Raw genomic sequence first — 18250 nt, forward strand, 5'->3', positions numbered from 1 at the left:
TATGGTTGTTCCGAAATATATATAGATGTGTCGACATGATAGGTCGAAACATTGTATACGTGTTTATGGTATCTCAAGATTACATAATATACAATACAAGTTGATTAAGTTATGGTTGGAATAGATTTGTTACCAATTTTCACGTAGCTAAAATGAGAAAAATTATCCAATCTTGTTTTACCCATAACTTCTTCATTTTAAATTCGTTTTGAGTGAATCAAATTGCTATGGTTTTATATTGAACTCTATTTTATGAATCTAAACAGAAAAAGTATAGGTTTATAGTCGAAAAAATAAGCTACAAGTCATTTTTGTAAAGGTAGTCATTTCAGTCGAAAGAACGACGTCTAGATGACCATTTTAGAAAACATACTTCCACTTTGAGTTTAACCATAATTTTTGGATATAGTTTCATGTTCATAATAAAAATCATTTTCTCAGAATAACAACTTTTAAATCAAAGTTTATCATAGTTTTTAATTAACTAACCCAAAACAGCCCGCGGTGTTACTACGACGGCGTAAATCCGGTTTTACGGTGTTTTTCGTGTTTCCAGGTTTTAAATCATTAAGTTAGCATATCATATAGATATAGAACATGTGTTTAGTTGATTTTAAAAGTCAAGTTAGAAGGATTAACTTTTGTTTGCGAACAAGTTTAGAATTAACTAAACTATGTTCTAGTGATTACAAGTTTAAACCTTCGAATAAGATAGCTTTATATGTATGAATCGAATGATGTTATGACCATCATTACTACCTTAAGTTCCTTGGATAAACCTATTGAAAAATAGAAAAATGGATCTAGCTTCAACGGATCCTTGGATGGCTCGAAGTTCTTGAAGCAGAATCATGACACGAAAACAAGTTCAAGTAAGATCATCACTTGAAATAAGATTGTTATAGTTATAGAAATTGAACCAAAGTTTGAATATGATTATTAACTTGTATTAGAATGATAACCTACTATAAGAAACAAAGATTTCTTGAGGTTGGATGATCACCTTACAAGATTGGAAGTGAGCTAGCAAACTTGAAAGTATTCTTGATTTTATGTAACTAGAACTTGTAGAATATATGAAGAACACTTAGAACTTGAAGATAGAACTTGAGAGAGATCAATTAGATGAAGAAAATTGAAGAATGAAAGTGTTTGTAGGTGTTTTTGGTCGTTGGTGTATGGATTAGATATAAAGGATATGTAATTTTGTTTTCATGTAAATAAGTCATGAATGATTACTCATATTTTTGTAATTTTATGAGATATTTCATGCTAGTTGCCAAATGATGGTTCCCACATGTGTTAGGTGACTCACATGGGCTGCTAAGAGCTGATCATTGGAGTGTATATACCAATAGTACATACATCTAAAAGCTGTGTATTGTACGAGTACGAATACGGGTGCATACGAGTAGAATTGTTGATGAAACTGAACGAGGATGTAATTGTAAGAATTTTTGTTAAGTAGAAGTATTTTTATAAGTGTATTGAAGTCTTTCAAAAGTGTATAAATACATATTAAAACACTACATGTATATACATTTTAACTGAGTCGTTAAGTCATCGTTAGTCATTACATGTAAGTGTTGTTTTGAAACCTTTAGGTTAACGATCTTGTTAAATGTTGTTAACCCAATGTTTATAATATCAAATGAGATTTTAAATTATTATATTATCATGATATTATCATGTATGAATATCTCTTAATATGATATATATACATTAAATGTCTTTACAACGATAATCGTTACATATATGTCTCGTTTAAAAATCATTAAGTTAGTAGTCTTGTTTTTACATATGTAGTTCATTGTTAATATACTTAATGATATGTTTACGTATCATAGTATCATGTTAACTATATATATATCCATATATATGTCATCATATAGTTTTTACAAGTTTTAACGTTCGTGAATCACCGGTCAACTTGGGTGGTCAATTGTCTATATGAAACATATTTCAATTAATCAAGTCTTAACAAGTTTGATTGCTTAACATGTTGGAAACATTTAATCATGTAAATATCAATCTCAATTAGTATATATAAACATGGAAAAATTCGGGTCACTACAATATATACGTCCTCGCTTAGGTCGCCATTTAGGAAAGCGGTTTTGACATCCATTAGCCATATTTTATTATCATGAAAAGTAAACATGGCAATAAGTATCCTAATTGTTTTAAGGCTCGCGACTGGTGAAAAACTTTCATCATAACCTTTTCTCACCAATCGAGCTTTAAAAGTGTTTACATTACCATCCATATCAGTCTTCCTTTGAAGACCCATTTTTGCCTCATTGTCTTACAATTGGGTAGAAGATCAATTAAGTCTCATACTTGATTATCCTTCATGGACTGCATATATGTATTCATAGAATCTAGTCATTTTCAGATTCAGGATCTGATATGGCCTCACGCAGCTAGAGGGTTCATCATAATCCCTTAGTTGAGGTTTATCTGAATTAATCAGATAATTAAACCTCATAAGCCGGTGAGTTCTACTAGATCTATAAAGTGCAGGTGTAACATGTTCTGGGTCACCAACGGTGCACTCAGTTTCAACGTGTGGATTGCTAGTTCTTACTGAAGGTATGTTACTTTAAAGTACTTGAATTTCTTCAAGATCTACTTTACTCCCACTGACTTCTTGTAAGAGAAGATCTCTTTCCAGGAATTCAGCAGACCGAGCAGAAAACACGTTGTCTTCAGCTTGGTAGTAAAAGTAGTAACCTATTGTTTCCTTTATGTATCGTACAAAGTAACATTAGATAGTTCTGGGTTCTAATTTGTTTGAAGTGTCATGCTTCACGTACGCTTTACAACCCCAGACTTTCAGATAAGACAACTTGAGATTCTTCCCATGCCATAACTCATATGGTGTCTTTTCTACCTTCATAGTTGGAATCACATTAAGTATGCCTGCAGCAGACTCTCATGCATATCCCTAAAAGACGGTAGTAGAGAAATCAGACTCATCATAAATCAAACTATATCAAGTAAAGTTCGATTTCTCTTACTCAGACACACCATCGTGTTGTGGTGTGTAAGGTAGAGTGAACTATGAGACAATCCCACAATTCTTTAGGTGGTCCAAAAAACTCTTGACTCATAAACTTACTTACTCCATCGGAGCGAAGTGCTTTAATGGTCTTTCCAAGCTGATTATCTACTTCATTTTGGAATACTTTTGAATGTTAAAATAGCTTTATGTTTATGTTGCAGCAAGTGAACATAATCACAGCTACTGTACTCATCAGTAAATGCAATGAAGTAAAATTAACTAAATCTATACATTGTTCTTAAAGGGCTACATACAACAGTATGTATTAGTCCTAAAAGATCTTTAGCTCTTTTACCTAAATCGGAGAAAGAAGCATTTGTCATCTTTTCACATAAACATGACTCGCATACATCAAATGACTCAGAGTCAATTGATTCCAAAAGTCCATTAGATTGGAGTTTTGAAATGCATTGTTTGTTTATATGACCAATATGACAATGTCATAGATAGATCTTATTCAAGTCTTGCTTGAAGGATTTGGCGATATAGGTATACACTGAATTCTCATTTGAAATTATACTATGCATATCAATTTCAAAAATACCATCACGTGGATATGTATTAAGATAAATATATTATCCTTAGAAACTGAAATACCTAAGTGTGTAAATGCAATTTCAAAACTAGCATCTTTCAAACTATGTCGCTCGCAGTATTGAGAGCATAATGCTATTGTTCCAACAAAACAATAAGACCACTTAGAAAAGTAAGTTCAGAGGTACCAATAGCTTTAACAAAAGCTTGATCCCCCTTGCCTACTTGCAAATCCAGTGTGTCTTTCTTCAGTCTATTACTTCTTCTCAATCCCTTCATATTGTTACAGGTGTGAAGGCCACAACCAGTTAACAAAGATCTAGGAATCACTAGAAGAAGTATATAACTATATATGGAATATACCTGATTTGCTAGTCTCACCAGCGTTGCCTTTTCTCAACTCAGATTGGAAGATAGGACAACTTCCTAAAGCCATTCTTCAATCAAAGCACATTTTAGCTTTTCATTCCATTGCCCTGTGGTTTGTTTAAAGCCATACAAGAACTTTGGCAACTTACAAACTTTATTAGTATTTTCAGCATCAGAAAAGTAACCTTGTGGTAAAGTCATATAGACTTCATCAATCAAATTAACATATAGGATTACTGATATCAAGTCGATAGAAAGTATAACTTCATAACAACTAATTTCAGGGCAACTATCCGTTTTGCACTAACAGTTGTCTTTTGTAGAAGTTATTAGTAGGGATTTCTTCATAAGGAAACAGACACATTTTATGCGCAGGTAAAGGAAAAAGTCGTTGTAAATGTGTCACAAGAAGCAACGTTTTCCTAATAATCAAGTTTAGTTATTCACTTGTTGTCTATTCATGGGGCATTCACTTTTAATCGAGAAGAACTCAAGTTGCAGGTCAAGCTACATACGTGAAATTGTGCATATTTAAAAGCTCTATCCGTCAATATACAAGTAAACTGAAGATCATCATGTACACAATTGCTGGAACTGAACTGAAGATGGGGCAAAAGTTTACCTTAAAGAAAAGAAACTAAAAATTAAAGATTTGGAAAATCCAGAAATAAAAATTGTCAAACATAATATACAAGTATTAATTATAGAACTTCGAATTAATTTAAAAATCGTCAAAGGCCGCATAATAGCTACAAACTATTAGAAGATAGAGATAGACTTGTAATATCATAGCAGTGCCCTGTTATCTTTGACTGCTTCAACAACTCAAATTCTGCAAAAATACAAGTGAAAATATAAAAGTACAAATGTATTATAGTGCAAAAGTAAAGACCGAGTAAGGGCTCTGCACAAATTCTTGGTTTTGTAATTTGCTTGGCTCGTGTCAACGTACAAGGGGAGATACAAGGCTCTGCACAAATATAGGATCACCAACGTAGTACCCAATAATACACAAGTATCATACATCGCTATAAATACGAATCTTATTATTGTCGTCTTGATCGCAATCATCTGGTAAGGAAATTTCTATAAATTCTTCTCGAGATAAATCTAAAGAAAGAATGACTTTCTTACTATCATTTTTATTGATCATTAACCAATGAACTGACCCATCCAATAAGACACCCCTCACATTGATGACAGGTTCATAATTCACATCTCTAATAAGTTCCCATATATTTGTTTTTAACGATAACACATAAAAACATGCTGTTTTAAGTCCCCAAAAGCCTATTATAACCTTGTAGTCGTTCATAGATGAATCATAGCCAAACCCCCAACATACACACATTTTAAAATTAAATCCAGGCAGATGTTGCAATTTTTTCACCTCTCGGGTTAAAGGATTAACCACAAATAATTGACCATCAAATTGTTGAGAGATGCATACGAGGCCATTTGATGAAACAATCACCGGAGTATTGACGTGTTTCTTTTGCTATTGCAGTTTCTAAAGCAATTGTTTTGGCATTCTGCCGTTTCTAGTAACTATTAAAATATTTACTTTAATGTAACCCAGAGATTCTTGCAAGAGGTCTCGGGTTCGAATTTTGGGTGACCAGGGAAAGGTTGGAAACAGCCAGAGAAGTATTCTCTGGTTGGAAACAACCAGAAAAGTATTCTGCGTACACTAGAGTATGACGTTGGATTAATTGCCCATCCCGGAAAACCCGAACAGAGAAAACCTTATTACAACTTTTAAACAACTAATGTCCTGTACTATATTGAGAGTCAATAAAAGGATATACCATGAACAATAAAAGTGCAATATAGAAAAGGTTAGAGATCATACATGGTTTTACATTGTCGCTTTTTGCGAACCATAGTTTGAGAGTGTGTTGAAAACCTATATATTGATAATGATGAGCCATTTAGATTTATTAAATAAGACTTTATCATTTTGGTTCTTATGCTGTGTGCTCGATAAATGAATTAAATGCCATGAAACTCAACAGACATGTTCAAAAAAGTTGAAGACAAGAAAAATATGTAGCACTGTTTTCGATTTAGTAATTACACTATAAAGTTATTAAGTGTAAGCTAGAGTAGCACCCGGAATACCTTGTGCGATTGGTGTATGTACAATGTAGAGCTAAAAATATTAGTAGTTTTTTTTTTTTTTTTTTTTTTTTTTATTATTATCAATATGGGTATCTGACTCGCTTTGCTAGTCGACTTATTCAAGGGCGACAATCCGCTTTGTGCTAACAGTTGTCTTTTGTAAAAATTTTCCTCTAACATTTATTGTAACTGAACTAAGGATGGTTCAAAACCTAAAATAACAATATGTAAAAACCTGAAATGTACATTGTCAAACCAAATTTAGAACAACTTCGAATTAATTTAGAAATCGTCAAAGGCAACATAATAGCTACAAACTATTAGAAGATAGAAATAGAGTTGTAATATCATAGCAGTGCCCTGTTATCTTTGACTGCTAAATCTGCTTCAACAACTCTTATTCTGCAAAAACACAAGCGAACAAAGCAAAGGACACATGTATAATTATAGTGCAAAAGCAGAGACTGAGTAAGGGCACTCCACAATTTCTTGGTTTTGTGATTTGCTTGGCTCATGTCAGCGTACATGGGGAGATACAAGGCTCTGCACAAATATAGGATCACTAACGTAGTTACCATTAATACACAAGTGTCTTAAGCCGCTATGAATACTAATCTTATTATTGTCTGGATCCAATTTCAACTTGTGTATAACATCACACTTGATGCCATAATCACCAGGCACCCGTTTCCAAAACTTTTTTGCATTGTATTTTTTCAGTACCCATTTCATTTCCGGTTTTCTACTGTAAGGCGATAGACTAAATATGCAAAGACATTGTTTGATAACACCAAGCCTCATATTATATTGATCGCATTCATCTGGTAACGAGATTTCTATAAATTCTTCTCGAGATAAATCAAAAGAAAGAATGACTTTCTTACTATTATTTTTATTGATCATTAGCCAATGAATTGACCCATCCAATAAGACACCCCTCACACTCATGATAGGTTCATATTTCACATCTCTAATAACTTCCCATATATTTGTTTTTAAAGACAACAGATTAAAACATGTCGTTTTAAGTCTCCAAAACCCTACTATAATCTTGTAGTCTTTCGTAGATGAATCATAGCCAAACCCCCAACATTCAGAAATATCCAAACGAAGTTCGGGCAGTTTTTTCACCTCTCGAGTCGAAGGATTAGCTACTAAAAGTTGACCATCAAATTGTTGATAGATGCATACGAGGCCATTTGATGAACCAATCATCGACAGTTCAAGTAACAGAGTATGAGGTGCAAGGATCCTTCTATGTCCAATTGCATAATTATTGAGATCATTTTTGTAAGAACGGTTTAAATGATAATTAATAAAACGATCACTGGAGATTAAAGAATGCCATGACTTACAAACGCTCTTGCATCGGATTAGATCTTTCACATCCAATTTAACCAGTATTTGTTCAACCACATCAACCAAAGCCTCTGACGTCATCATTTGATAAACGCGAAAGGAGTACGCTTATGAGGCCAGCTTCTTTTTTTTCTTACTGTTTTAATCGTTGAATATTCTTGCAGATATCTTAGAACCAACCGATACACTGTTAGCTGTAGAATAATGATAATGAAACCCTAGAACATGTTACTAATAACCAAATTGGGGGTGCTTTGATATTTTAAAGTTTGATGTTAGTTTGTAGTGTTGGGTTAAACTAGACGCGTGTTGTTGGGTGGGATGCGGTGGAGTGCTTAATGGACGTGCCGGTAAATTGATAAATAATGAGTGACGTATTGAGTGGCGTGTTGCTAAGTAGTATATGATATATTTTTTTTTTCCTTTTATTTCATTTTTCATCAATTAAAACTGGACACATTATCACATCAGTTGAAACACGCTTCAATTTGCTCCGTGTTGAGTTCCAGCACACCACCATTCCAACCCTCCAGCACGCCGCGTTAGCTGCGTGCTGGAGGCGTGTTCAGTGCACCGAAGGCCCAGCACGCTAAGGTTAGAGATGGTCTTAGGGTTAGGAATGGTTTGGTTGATCTTGTATCCGTATTCATATTATTGTCGGATATTCAATAAGAATTTATAATATTTTAAAATAGAAAATGGGTCGAAAATGTAACAAAAGTTACATAATTTGATAATAAAGGTAATACGAGTTTACGCAAAAAAGGATTCTATACTTCAATTTGAAACAGAAAAGCACTACGATTTCTAAAAGTGTGAAATTAGGGTAAATTGGCCAACTAATTAACGATCGTTAGTCAAATTCCGTTAAGTGTTCACACGTGCTTGACATATGAGTAACAAAATTACACGGTTAGTCCCTCTTATCCTTCATTTCATAAGCTTATGAAAAAAATAGAGCTTATGAATTGAAAAATAAGCTCACACTAGTTTATCAAAACATATAAAAAATAATAAACTCTAACTATCAGTTTCAAAAATAAACTCAAGCTCCAGCTATCAAATTATAATCTCTAAAAATTTATGAGGTCCCATTATTGTATTTAGTGGTATCCTATAACAAAAAAAAAAAAAAAAGTTTGCAATAAATTTTGAAAAACTAGTGGTGTTACGGGACCCCGTAACATCCTTACTAAACTCGCCACTGGTTGTATTCGGTTTAGTATTGAATAGTTTGTTTGAAGGTTTTTCGGGTTTTTAGGAAATACTCGTTTATAGATAGTTTTTAGATGGTTGCTAACTAGGTGCGAGCTTCAACATTTTCCCGTTCTTTTGTATACTTTATTGAGGACGTTTTACTATAAAAAACGAATTCATTTCTATATGAGTTTTAGTTATTGTTGTCGAGAAAAAAAAAAATTTAATTGCAAAAATGTGACATGCGACTTGAAAGATGCTACTACGTACTCCGTATTTATTTGCTCAATAACACTTCATTTTCCATTACAGAACCCCCTCCCCAATCTAATGGGTTGCTTTCTTAGCACAACTTCAGATAACAACAACCCGACATTATCACCATCATCACCAACAATGTCAAATTCGGATCTAAATCCGGATCTAACCTCATACCAACACGCTTGTCAATCGGATCCGGACCTCCGATCCTTCGATTCAACTCTCCAAGACCGAACCACCCGAGTCATCACTACCCTCGCTGCCGGCGTTGAGGTCCGTTCACTTTCACTAAATTCCCTCCGGCAACTCACCGGAAGTTTACTAGACATGAATCAGGAAGTAGTTAAAGTCGTACTTGATTGCAAGCAAGACATTTGGGATGATGATCAGTTGTTTTCATTAGTTCAAGATTATTTTGAAATTAGCTTACAAACCCTAGATTTCTGCACATCGCTTAACAATTGTTTGAAACAAGCTCGATCCACCTTATCATTTGTTCAAGTTGCGATCAATCGATACGATGCGAATAATAATCATTTAACTACCATTGAACAATTTAGAGAATTTAAAGAATCAGACAGCCCTTTTAATACCGAGTTTTTCGAACTGTTTCAATCTGTTTATAACAAGCAAGTTACAATGTTGAAGAGATTGCAAATTCAAAAGGGTAGAGTTGATAAGAAAATAAAGTCATCTAAAACATGGAGGAGATTGAGTAATGTGATATTCGTGACTGCGTTTAGTACGGTTTTGATTTGTTCAGTGGTGGCTGCGGCAGTGTCGGCACCACCACTAGTGACGGCATTGGTGGCGGCGGCGGTTGCAGTGCCGGTAGGGTCGATGGGGAAATGGGTTAATACATTATGGAATAAGTATGAAAAGGTGTTTAGAGATCAAAAGGATATGATTAGTGCAATGCAGGTAGGGAGTTATATTGCGATCAAAGATCTGGATAATGTTAAAGCGCTTGTTGATAAATTGGTCGATGATATGGAAAATATGTTGAAGAATGTCGATTTTGCCAATAGGGAAGAGGGTCAAGAGACGGTGGGGATGGTGGTGGATGAGATGAAGAATACTATGAATGTGTTTGCGAAAACGATTGAAGATTTGAGTGAGCATTCGGATAAGTGTATAAGGGATGTAAGGAGAGCAAGAACTATGATTTTGCAGAGGATTATTAAGCATCCTAGTGATCTTTAGGTTAATATATTTTGTTGTTTTTATAAAATATCATGTTTTTTGATTCAGTAGTATAGCATATATATGTTTGGTCATGAATAGTCTCTTTGGATGCACCTGTGTAATTGCTGGGAATCAAAAAGAGAACAAATACAAGTAGTTAAGTTGATAGGTTATGTAGTTTGAGTGTGATCTTGAGTTGACTGATTTAAATCTATTAATATTTTCTATTTCCATGGGTTGCTGAAAATTGGGTGACCTACAATTTCACGAAGCACTATTTAAATCGGGTTCAATGTGTTCCTAGTTTTTATTGGAACACCAAACACACTTACCCTTTTAGTCCATGACAGGACTCGAACTCACAACCTCATGAGTTCCCTTGATACAGCTCGGCCAGAAGCCCTTTGGTAATATGTTCCTAGTTAAGGGGCGTCTGGGCTAACACCTAGCTTATTTCAAAGACCACATGCTTATTAGCTATAAACTTACATTGTTTGAAAGCTACTATGCCATAATCAGGTTGGGTATGTAAAGTTGCTTATTGAAGTTAGATGACATGTTAAGCTAGAAAACTTTGTAGTAAAAGCACTTTAACCGAAATGATTAATTGCCAAATACATGATTCATTATGGTATATGAAACTTAAACTTTTCAAATAATAATTGAACTCTTTGGGTTTCTGGGTAAACGGATAAGGTTTCTCCTGTACAGGTTTTCTGGGGAAAAAGGGGGTATTTTTTTACAGATTTATGCGGCATAATCGGTGTGATCGTTTTCCGCCGTTTTCCCTAATTATCCAAGATATGTTGCTAGTGAAGTTTGAAACTCGATACCTGTTATGAGATGATTAATTAATGAGACACAGTGAGATTGTGAGAACATAAAAAGAGAAAACAATTCACAAAGTCAATATGAGTTAGTTTCGATGTTACATACCATCCATAACTAGCTATTAATTTTTGTAACTTTGAAATGAATTTAATAGAAAAAGTTATCATTTGAAATGATTAACAAACCTAACACGTTATTAAGAATTAGATATATAATATACAAACCTCGTAACGCGTAATGACAGTTGACTAATAGATTCCAAGCTCAAGTAACATGCTATACATTGTTGTTTTAAGTTACATACTTAACATCCTAAATTATCCAAGCCAAGTTTAAGCAATGGGTTGTATTTGCAGCACCAAAAAGCCACCATCTTCATCAACTCCTGATCTGGAACTCAACCCAGATCTAACATCCTACCAAAGTGCTTGCAGATCGGACCCCACGATCCAGTCCTTTGATTCAACCATCCAAGCCCGAACAAATCGGGTCATCAGCACCCTTTCTGATGAACCTTCTCTTTCCATTCAGTCCCTTCAAGTGGTAATCGACACATTACTTGCTACAGATCAAGATGTACTCAAACTCATACTTGAATACGAGACTGACGTCTGGACCCACGATGAATTATTTTCTTTAGTTAAAGAATATCTCGAAATAAGCTTAGAAACTTTAGATTTCTGTAAATCTGTCGACGATTGCTTGAAGAACGCTAGATCTATCGTAAAATTTCTCCAAACTACTCTCGATCAGTACGCTGAAGATGCTAATCACTTAAACACCATTGAGCAGTTCAAAATTTTCAAATCTTTCGACACCCCGTTTTCTGATAAGTTATTGACATCATTTAGATCTGTTTATGATAAACAAGTTTGTTTGTTAAACAAACTAAGAACTCAAACGGTTGAAGTTGTTAAAAAGCTGGAATCAATCAAGATATGGAGGAGATTAAGCAATGTAATCTATGTGGCCACTTTTAGCACCGTCTTGATCTGTTCAGTTGTGGCGGCAGTTGTTGCTTTGCCGCCGTTAGTAACAGCGCTGGCGGCTGCAGCAACTTTGGTGCCTTTAGGATCAATGGGGATGTCTGTTGACTCATTATGGAAGACGTACGAACAGGAAGTTAGATACAAGAAAAAGATAATAATCATGATCAAGATACAAAGTGATTTGTTTGTGATTAAAGATTTAGATAACATTAAAGCGATTGTTGACCGAATGGGAATCAAGATGGAAGGGATCTTGAAGTTGACTGATTTTGTTATCGGTGAAGAGGTTCATGAGGCGTTGGGGGTCGGGGTTGATGAGATAACGAATCCGGTTAATGAGTTTGCTAAAATGATCGATGATTTGGGTGAACAATCGGTTAAAACTATAAGTGATATAAAGAGAACAACAACTATGATCCTTGAAAGAATTAAAGAGCATCCTCGGCGAGTGGATAACGTTGTTTATTCGTTTAGTATCTATGTTGCATATAAGCAGTTCGGAGCTCTCTATCACCAATTGATTTTAGATAACTGGGGAACTCATGAGCTTATATGAATGGCATGTTAGTGAACCTAAAAACGATCCAATAATCTACACATGTGATAGTTAACATTTAGTTAACATTTTGAAGTTAGTTACTTTTTGGATAAGTTTGTACTTTGCTCTCTTTTTTATCCATTGCATTTTACAAAATTAGATGGTGATTAACTAAGTCTGTAAGATTTTTCATGTACAAATATGGAAGTCAGTTGGACTGTTTTGAAATAGAGGTACAAACTCAAGCCAAACATAGGTATTCAACTTGAGATTCTTTGATATTAATAGTTGAAAAACCTTAATACTAGTTGGAATTGTTACACAATCAATCATTGAATTCTGAGATCATTTAATTTAAAGATCATTGAAGCGTTTGGTGAATTGTGATCATGACTCACTTTAGGTGTAGTTAGTTGATTTGGTGTTATTTTTACAAAGAAATCTTGTTTTTTGAGTCATGAGACTTAGCACTTTGCATAGGAAAAAATCAGATACAAGAAAAACACGATCGAATGTGATGAAGATATAAAAAGCATTAGAACAATTGATGATTTGGGTGAACGATCGGTGAAAATGTATGTGATATTATGAGAGCACAAGTATGATGGGCGTGTTGATGGGTAACGAGTACTCGAATAGAATTAGTTGCTTATAACGAATACTCGAATAGAATGTGCCTACTTTTTCGGCTTTATCAGGCTGCCTACTTCAAAAATATTTCCGAAGGTCAAAAATCCATAGATCGTAGAAATAGTCATTTCGTGTTGTTTGCTGATGATTATATGTAAGTTGCAGCTTGAAGTCGTTAGAAGTTAGCAAGTTAAATGGCATTCAGCATGTCAATTTGTGACATATAATGAATCAGCGTTTAACACAACCAGTACAAGGATGTTTTTAAAGATTAATATTTGTTCCTTCACTTATTTTCTCAGTTGGTAATGACAACAATTTTTTTTCACATCCAAAAGTAATAACAACAATTAACGGATTAAATGTTGCTAAATAGAATCTTTAACCATGGCAGACGTGTTGATGAGTAGGGTGGAGTGCTTGACGAACGTGCTGGTAAACTGATAAATATTGGGTGGCATGTTAATGGCTAGTGGTGGTTATTTTCCAATTTTCTTAATGTTTTATTTTAGTATTTGTTATATTTAAATAGTTGATAGTTGATAAGTTTGATTAATTAATTAATTTAATTAATAAAATAAAATAAACACAGTATATGATGATTAAATACAAAAACGAATTGGGCTTTAGGCTAGTCATACAATAGTGGGTTGAAATATCCATATCCAAAACCAAATACACTAGTACACTAGTTAATATATACGAAGTAAATATTTAATAATTATATCATAAAACATCACAAAAACTTGCGGGTTGGTGACATGTTGCTGAAAAAACTGATTTATATATTGTGGGTTAGATGGATTCGTATTCATAAACTTGCGGGACGTAATTTTTGGAATGTTGACGTTTCGACTAATGCAAGTTGGAGCTGGCGGAAAATCCTTGGGGTGCGCGAACTACTAAAAGGGCGTTTTATTCATTTAGTCCGAAACTAGTTATGGAGCCCTCGCTTCGCGCCGGGGTCTCCGTTTTGAATGCGAGTTAAAAAAAAAGTCTTGATATATTTTGTAAAAAAGAATTTTTTTTCGACATCTAACATTGAAGTGTTGTTCCATTTGTGAAAGGTTTAGCGTTAAAGTTAGTTGATCTATTTTGTAAAATATAATGTTTTTCGACATCTTTTGATAGCATTGAAGGTTGTTCCTTTTAAGAAAGTTGCTTCTTTTATCGTTGGAGACAAAAAAAAAAAAAGTAGCACAGTAGTGGCGTATGTGGGTCCTACTGTTTGAGCGTAGTGTACAAGTCGGTAAAGCATGTTGGGTGTTATTATTTAGTATTTTTGCTGTTAGTGATGAGATAAATAATAATTTAGAATATAGGTATAAAGTGGGGGGCTCGATTTGTATTTTAATGAAACTTAGGGGGTTAAATTTATAAAAAGTAAAAAACTAAATAGAACTATCCATAACAAATAAGACAAATTTTGTCAATTAGATATATTGGTAAATGGTGAGCATACTTCGACTTGGTATGATGTGTGGTGAGATGTAAGACCACTACTATCTGATTTCATCACTCCTAGAATATGCATCAGGAGGGTTTTACTCTATCATATTCTGTAAAGCATATTGTTTTCCAGAATGACATGATTGGCCCACCAACTGGTTAATGCAATTCCCTCAACTTTCAAGTGTTGTTTCTCCAACCTTAGTTACGGATCAAGATATCATTATGTGACGAGATTCCGAAGGTAATATGAAGGAATTTATAATGCGGTTAGTATGTCAACATATCCGAAGTAGCGCCATGGAAATGCCCTGGATTTTGGTGATCTAGTTTGCGCATAATATTCCCAACTCCCAAGCATGCATTTGTGATGCCGTTGCTAATGGGAGAAAAATTGAAAACTCAAGATAAACTCAAACATTGGAAAATAACGGCAAATAACGTTTTGATGTGTGCCTTATTGTAAGACCCGAAACTCGATTATACATAATGCGTGTATACATACATACATACATATATATATATATATATATATATATATATATATATATATATATATATATATATATATATATATATATATATATATATATATATTAAAAGCTGTTGGTTTCAATTTCTGCTTGGAGCCGCGGTGCGGCCTTTTGAGGCGCGACGCGGCTATGGCCTGTAGCTGATTCGTGTTTCCACTTAAAACATAAGAGGGCAAATGAGTCTTTTTACACTATGGACGGTTCTAGGTCCTTTATGACCAGATTTTGGGTGGGTATATGTGCCATAAACACATTCACCAACCTTATCTTCATCCTCTTCAAGTAGAGAGAGAGAGAAAGCTAGAGAGAGAGGAGATTTGTGAGATTTTCAAGTGGGTTTCGCTAGATGGAGTGCAATCTTTCGTGTTTCTACTTTCTGGCATCTTTTTAAGAGTGGTGGTAAGTCTCTAAACCGAATTCTGTGAGTTAATTGTGTTTAGTGTTCATATTTGGGTCTTGCAAGTAATTAAACCCTAGATTTTCTAAAATTGGGGGTTTATGGGTTGGTTGAAAATGCAAGAAACCCAACAATGATGATTTTGAGTTAGTTAATGAAATTACTAGTATTATGAACTAATCTTGGTTAAAGTTCACTAATGAACTTGATTAACTAGTGATTTGGAGTGTGAGACTTGCAAGTTTAGTGTTTGACCCATTGTTAGGTCAAAATGGGTTTTTAGGTCAAAAGAACACTAGCATGAACTTAATGACCTAGTGATGCATATTTGGGTGAATTAAAGCCTTGGTTACTAGCTTTAGTGATTATTGGTGGTTAGGGCTTAAGGGTGGAGTTATGAGTGCAAATGGTGAACCTTTGCACTAAGTGTCTATTTTGGCGGGTCGAAGTTCCATCTAGATGTGTGTTGATTTACGTTAATGTAATAGGTGAATTGCATTGACGGTTGAGAAGCTTATTTTGCTTACTTTCACTCTTCGATTAAAAGGTGAGTGGAATAATTATACGTGTATGTATATAGTGTATTTATTTGTGTGCTATGGTATGAACCAAGGAGCCGGTAGTGCCATAGCATATGTGAGTGTGCTATGATGTGAACCAAGGAGCCGGTAGCATCATGGTACGTGTGTTGTAGTATGAACCAAGGAGCCAGTAGCACTATGGCACGAGTTGTTAAGGTGTGAACCAAGGAGCCGGTTGCGCCTTAGCGTGAGTATGACTCAAGTTATGATGTAAACCACGGAGCCGGTAATATCATGACAAATGTGTATGGTGTGAACCGAGGCATCGGTAGCACCATAACGCGAGTATGGTTAACCATATGGCGTGTGTGCGGATTACTTGAGCATTATTTATATTATTTGTTAGGGACTATGCTAGCTTGTGATATATTGAGGACTTTAACTGTGCATTGAGATTGTGTACTATTTAAATTGCTAGCATGTATGCGGTATGTGAGTATGTGTTTGTAAATAAGTATATTATATATGTATATGTATAATTGTTGCATTCACTAAGCGTTTTGCTTACCCTCTCGTTGTTAACCCTTTTAGGTTCCGGCATCGATAAGGGCAAGGGTGAGCTTGCAGATTAGGAATATTCCCCTTTTGATTATGCTAGAAGATTGCTTTTGAAGTTCGACATAGTTTTGGGTAGTTTAACCCCAAACACCATGCTCGGGTCTTGTTTGGCATTTAAACTTGTCGGGTTGAAACTTATATTTTGGATTGTAAATGGGCGAATGTAGCCCGGTTGTTAAATTACTTTGATTGTGGGCTAAAACATGTAAACTTAGCTTAACTATGCTTTGGGAAGCCTTTTGGGGTTGATTCATGTTTTAAGGATTTCAATTTGGGGGTGTATATTTTAAAGCTGAAAACATAATCAGATTCCAGGTGAAGCCACGCCGCGGGTGGCTTTGCCGCGCCGTGGTAAATATTGCAATCCGGTAACAGAATAAATGGCAATGGCTGACCTTCAGCATTTCTGGTGAACCGCGCCGCGACCAATAAAGGCGCGTCGCGCCTATGTGCTGACAGTAATGTTTAGCATAAAAAAATTGGTGTATATTAACGGGTTGGGTCGTTACAAGTGGTATCAGAGCATGGTCTAAGGAATTTAGGTGACTTGAGATAGGTGCCTAGACTTAAACTTTATTGTGTAAGCGTTTTATGCGGGACTTGTAGGATGCGGGTCGGACTGGGATTTGGTTAGTGCCTTATCGTAGGTTAACACTATATGATAATTGTATTGTATTGTGTTTGCAATCGTCGAGCAAGATAGTCATTGTACTAGCGAGTTGAGACTTGCTCGCATAACAATGACTAGCTACCATTGTTACGGGTTCAAATCGTGTCAAACAAGCGATGTACGACGAGTGTTGAGCGAGATGGGGTGGTGTGGTGTGTGAATTGTTTTCATGTGTATCGTTGTTTAACCTTTTCCATTTTATAGCATGAAGACGAGAAATGGCCATGATAATGGAAGTCCAAGTGCGGAAAGTGACTTCACAGCCAAAGTAGAGGCCATCTTGGCGAAACATAACGCGGATTTTCTCGCGAATGTCAAGAAAGTTTTCAAGAATCGGTTGATGATCAAGTGACCGATATGATAAAAGAACAAATGGGTGCTATCATCCAAGATGAGTTTTAAAAGAGGTTCCCTAAACCTCAAGGTGTGAATGCCGAAGTCGACTTGGGGGATGTGGGAATGAGGGACTTCCTCTACAAAAAATTTAGGATTTCTCAACCTCCCACTTTTGATGGCGAGAGGGACCCACTCAAGAGTCAAGAGTACCCGTTGGATCTCCGATTTGGAGGGGGTTTTCTGTACTAGTGAATGCCATCCAGATAAGAAGACGAGGTACGGAAGTAGCATGTTGAGGGGTGATGCCAAACTTTGGTGGGACGCAAAAATTCGAGGTTATGGTGAGGAGCAAAGTATGAGTTTGACATGGGATGAATTCAAGGTGGAATTTTTCAAGGAGTACCGAACTTCGACCGATCTTTCGAGGCTAAAAGATGAGTTGCGTGCTTTGAGGCAAGGGTGGAATTGAATACTCTCAAGTCCACATTCTTATCGAAGACCCAATTTTGCCCGGAGTATATCGATAACGATCATATGTTGATGGAGGACTTCTATCGAACTCTAAATGAAAACTTTCAGGAGAAGATTAGTAGGGGTTCAGTGAAATCTTTTGATGAATTATTTGATATAGCTAAGGGTTTCGAGTCG

General features: G+C 35.2%; 3 protein-coding genes across 3 annotated transcripts; 2 read left to right on the plus strand and 1 right to left on the minus strand.

Moving 5' to 3' along the window:
* Positions 1–6435: 6435 nt before the first annotated feature.
* On the minus strand, positions 6436–7528 carry LOC139863674 (F-box/kelch-repeat protein At3g06240-like). The gene is made up of 3 exons (XM_071852282.1): positions 6750–7528; positions 6554–6631; positions 6436–6490 (listed from the first exon to the last, which is right to left on the minus strand). Exons 1-3 carry the CDS (start codon positions 7526–7528, stop codon positions 6436–6438), a joined length of 912 nt encoding a protein of 303 aa, XP_071708383.1.
* A 1439-nt stretch (positions 7529–8967) lies between these two features.
* Positions 8968–10286, plus strand: LOC139864775 (UPF0496 protein 1-like). The gene has a single exon (XM_071853344.1). It carries the CDS (start codon positions 8975–8977, stop codon positions 10106–10108), a length of 1134 nt encoding a protein of 377 aa, XP_071709445.1. The 5' UTR covers positions 8968–8974; the 3' UTR covers positions 10109–10286.
* A 967-nt stretch (positions 10287–11253) lies between these two features.
* Positions 11254–17618, plus strand: LOC139863675 (UPF0496 protein At4g34320-like). Its single transcript, XM_071852283.1, has 2 exons — positions 11254–12405; positions 17471–17618. The coding sequence occupies exons 1-2, from the start codon at positions 11261–11263 to the stop codon at positions 17616–17618; spliced, it is 1293 nt and encodes a 430-aa protein (XP_071708384.1). The 5' UTR covers positions 11254–11260.
* The last annotated feature ends 632 nt before the right edge of the window (positions 17619–18250 follow it).

The sequence above is a fragment of the Rutidosis leptorrhynchoides genome, chromosome 8, assembly GCF_046630445.1.
Source record: "Rutidosis leptorrhynchoides isolate AG116_Rl617_1_P2 chromosome 8, CSIRO_AGI_Rlap_v1, whole genome shotgun sequence".
Classification (NCBI taxonomy): Eukaryota; Viridiplantae; Streptophyta; class Magnoliopsida; order Asterales; family Asteraceae; genus Rutidosis; species Rutidosis leptorrhynchoides.